This window comes from Vanellus vanellus (genome assembly GCF_965231255.1).
Source record: "Vanellus vanellus genome assembly, contig: HAP1_SCAFFOLD_2104, whole genome shotgun sequence".
Lineage (NCBI taxonomy): Eukaryota > Metazoa > Chordata > Aves > Charadriiformes > Charadriidae > Vanellus > Vanellus vanellus.
The window spans coordinates 1-4078 of record NW_028127136.1 but is presented as its reverse complement, the minus strand read 5'-3'; the positions used below and the strand labels follow the sequence as shown (position 1 = coordinate 4078).

The 4078-nt window shown below is 70.8% G+C and overlaps 1 protein-coding gene across 1 annotated transcript; it reads left to right on the top strand.

Moving 5' to 3' along the window:
• The first annotated feature begins 839 nt into the window (after positions 1–839).
• SLC35F6 (solute carrier family 35 member F6) lies at positions 840–3889 on the top strand. The gene is made up of 4 exons (XM_082501218.1): positions 840–976; positions 2878–2950; positions 3021–3192; positions 3586–3889. Exons 1-4 carry the CDS (start codon positions 900–902, stop codon positions 3807–3809), a joined length of 546 nt encoding a protein of 181 aa, XP_082357344.1. The 5' UTR covers positions 840–899; the 3' UTR covers positions 3810–3889.
• The last annotated feature ends 189 nt before the right edge of the window (positions 3890–4078 follow it).

Here is a 4078-nt window from a genome sequence, read left to right as displayed (position 1 = left end):
GGGTTAGCCCGGGCAGGACAGCGGTGGCCCGGGCAGGACAGGGGTAGCCCAGGCAGGGTTATCCCGGGCCGGGCAGCCAGGGCAGGTAACCTCGGCCGGGGCGGGGGGGGCTCCGTCGCTCCTGCCTGTCCCGGGAAAGGCGGCGGGGGCCGAGCCCCGGGGGCGGCAAAGAGCCCAACCTGCTCCGCCGGCGCCATCTGCCGGCACCGCCGCGGCGGGGACACGCGTGACACCGGCGCACCGCCTACCGGGGACCGCGGGGAGCGGGGCACCGCCGGACCGCGGCGTCGGGACTGGGGGCACCGGGATGGCGCCAGGGGGGACCGCGGCGGGAGGGGGAAGGGGGGGGGGAACACGGAGCCGCAGCGTGGGGAACGCGGTCTGCGGGGATCGAGACACGGAGGTCGGGTGGCACGGCGGCACCGGGACAGGCGGCACCGGGAGAAGCGGCACCGGGAGAGGCGGCACCGGGACCGGCAGCATCAGGATAGGCGGCACCGGATCAGGCAGCACCGGGTCAGGCAGCACCAGGACAGGCGGCACCGGGACCGGCAGCACCGGGACCGGCGGCACCGGGACCGGCGGCACCGGGGCCGCCCACAGGCCCTGGGCCCCGGGAGCGCGGCGGGGGCGGGGCCATGCATGCATGTGGGCGTGGTTACCCGCTGCGGAGGCGTGGTTATGTGTGCTTGTGGGCAAGGTTACACACCGCGGGGCGGGGCGGGGGCGGAGCGTGACTCATCGGGGGCGTGGCGGCGCGGAGGGGGCGTGGCCGTAGCGACGGGGGGCGTGGCCTTTGGCGGCGGGGGCGTGGCCGTGGCGGCGCGGGGCGTGGCCGTGGCGGCGGCAGCCCCGGTGCAGGGCGGGAGGCGGCGGGAGGCGGTGGCGGCGGCGGGGCCATGGCCTGGTCCCGGTACCAGCTGGGCCTGGCCGCCCTCATGCTGCTCACCGGCTCCATCAACACCTTGGCGGCCAAGTGAGTCCTCCCGGCGGATGGGAGGGGACCCGCACCCCCGGGGTTGGGGGCCGGCAGCGGCCCCGGCCTCCCCTTGGGCCCGGGGCTGGGCCCACCGGGGCCCTCCCGGGCCTCGGGCCGGCCTGGCCCCCCCCCTCGCCTCCCCAGGCCCTGCGCTCCCCCCCCTGGTGGATTAGAGCCCGGTCTTCAGAGCCCCTGTCCCCTCCTTCCGTCCCAGGGTTGGTCCCCCCCAAGCTCCGGGAGTGTCACACCGTGGGGTGGGCTTTGGGTCCCCTCCGCCCCACGGCGCCCCACACAGGGCTCTGGGGCTGCCCCAGGCCGGATCGCGGCCCAGGCTGTGTTGGCACAGCCTTAGGACCTGCCCTGTGCCCTCCCAGGCCTTGGGGGGCTGCTATTGCATGGAGGGGGCAGGCCCAGCTTGTGGGGTGCCCCACAGGGGCTGGGGCTGCTGCTGCTGCTTGGGGGCCCAGCTCCTGGTGATGGGGGAGGAATGGGGGGCTGCATGGCCAGGGGGTCTCCAGCCCTCTTGCAGGTGCTGCCGAGGGGTGCAGGGCTCCCGCCGTGGGTGCTGGGGAGGAGCCGTGCATGTGCCCCCCCAAATCCAGGCTCCCCGTGCCCGCTTCTGCGCTCCAGCTCACCCCAAAAGCCGGGCAGGGGCTGGATTGGGCCCTTTCCCACCGACAGCACCCTGGGGTGCTCCCGGCCCTCGCAGCGAGGATGAGGACGGTGTTCCCAAGAGCTGCCTGGGCAAGGCAGAGCTGCCCGGCCGGTTCACCCCAGTGCCACCGGGCAGACACGTGGGCGTCAGTGGGGTTTCACCGGGTGGCCAAGCTCCGGCTGGCCCCGGTGTGGCAGCAGACTGAGGTCTCCAGATGAGGAAACTGAGGCACGGAATCCCCGCGAGGCAGAGCAGAGCTGGGAGATGGCCCCGAGCTCTCAGCTGGCTCACGAGACCCGTGTGTGGCCCCGGCAAAGCCTCTTGCGACACACACGGGCCCGCGCTGGCCCGTGGCGGAGGGGCTGCGGCGAGTCAGCCGGAGCTGACTCATGCTGAAATCTTGCTGGCCTGGCTGAAAAGCCCCTCGCCAAGCGGCCAGAAACGGGCTGGGGATTGCCCCGGCCTCCTCTCCCGCCCCGTTTCCCTGAGCTCAGCAGGACTGCGGCCTCTCGACGTCAGCAAAAAGCTGCCGGAGGGGAGCGGGGTGCCTGTCTGCCTGTGTTGGGGTGCACCGCCGTCCCCGGGGGCAGGCTGCCGGCCTCCGAGGGGCTGCGGGCCCTTCCCGATGCGGATGGTCCCTAAAGAAGGAAGATCCTCACCGAAACGGGCCATGGGGACCTGTGCCACAGCCTATGTTTATCCCACGTTGCCCTCTGTACTGCTTAGAATACCCAAAAGAGGGGGTTTGTGCCCCAAAACCGTGGGTGGGGGTGTGAGCAGTGGGAACTGCTGCCCCCCAGCCTGCGATGCAGCACCTTTTATGGGCCATGTGTCCCTTAGCCCCCAAGTCTTCAAGGCCGGTGACATAGGGAGGAGGACCGGGGTCAGGGTGGCCCCCCCACGACGCTGTGCTGGTCTCCCCCGGGAGGAGACGGTGCTGCCCGGCCGGCTCCGACCGCGTGTGCCGACAGCCATGGGTGCGGGGACACCGGATCGCGCGGCTGTGCGACACGGTGGTGTCCGTTTCCCTGCCTGTCACTCAGGGCTGGGAGCCGGGCCAGGAGCTGCCGGCAGGTCGGAGTGGCCGTGTCTCCTTCTCCACAGATGTCCTGTCCCTGGAGCTGTCACCTCGGGGGGAGGGGGGGCTGGTGGCCCAGAGGACAGCCCCGGGCTGGCTCTCGGGGTGTGCTCCGGCTCCCCGCGGCCCCCTGCTCTAACCACCACCTTCTCCTCTGCCTCGTAGGTGGGCTGATAACTTCAGCGCGGCCGGCTGCAGCGGGACGGAGGAGCACAGCTTCCAGCACCCCTTCCTGCAGGTGAGCCCCCCGCCCGGGGCAGGACAGGCCATGCCTGCAGGACCACCCCCCTCACCCGCCTCTCCCGCAGGCCGTGGGCATGTTCCTGGGTGAATTTTCCTGCCTGGGGGTGTTTTATCTGCTGGTGTGGAGGGATCGGCGGAGGCCGGAGCCCAGCATGGCCCCGTCGCAACCCTTCAGCCCCCTGCTCTTCCTGCCCCCCGCCCTCTGCGACATGACCGGGACCAGCATCATGTATGTGGGTAAGTGCTGGGGAGGGGGATGCCGCCTCCGTCCCCCCACCCTCGCCCTGTGGGGACCTGGCCATCCCCGCGGCCGGACTCAGCTATCGGGCTGCAGGACTCCGTGGTGCATTCGGTTTTGGGGGGCGATGACCCCGACACCGGTGAGCGGGGTCTGAGCCAACACTTCCCACCCATGTAGCGAGTTGTGGCAGGGCTCAGTAAGCCACATTCCTTTTCTCCTCTGCCAGCTCAAAGTAGGAGCTGGGAGGGGGGGACAACATCGCTGCCCCTTCCTCCCGTTAATCACTGATCAGCTTTTAATTAATGCAGCGGGCCATTAAGCAGAGGGGCGGTGGTGTTAGCCAGCTCCAGCACCGCGTGCGACTCGTGGGTCTGTCTCTCCCCATGCAGCCTTGAACATGACCAGCGCCTCCAGCTTCCAGATGCTGCGAGGATCCGTCATCATCTTCACCGGGCTCCTCTCCGTGGCCTTCCTGGGCCGCAAGCTGGAGCTGAGCCAGTGGCTGGGCATCCTGGTCACCATCGTGGGGCTGGTGGTGGTGGGACTGGCCGACCTGCACAGCTCCCACGACCAGAAACACAAGCTCAGCGAGGTGATAACCGGTACGTGGTGACCCTTGGGGGAGGCAGGGTGACCATGGGGAGGGAAATAACCCCCCGCAGGGCACGTGCTGGGCTCTGGTCACAGCTCTGCTGTCCAGGGGAACGGGGGCTCAGCCTCTTCCCCTCTTCCCCCCCCCTTCTCCTCCCCCCCCTTCTCCTCCCCCCCCTTCTCCTCCCCCCCCTTCTCCCCCCCCCTTCTCCCCCCCCCTTCTCCCCCTCCCTTCTCCCCCCCCCTTCTCCCCCCCCCTTCTCCCCCCCCCTTCTCCCCCCCCCTTCTCCC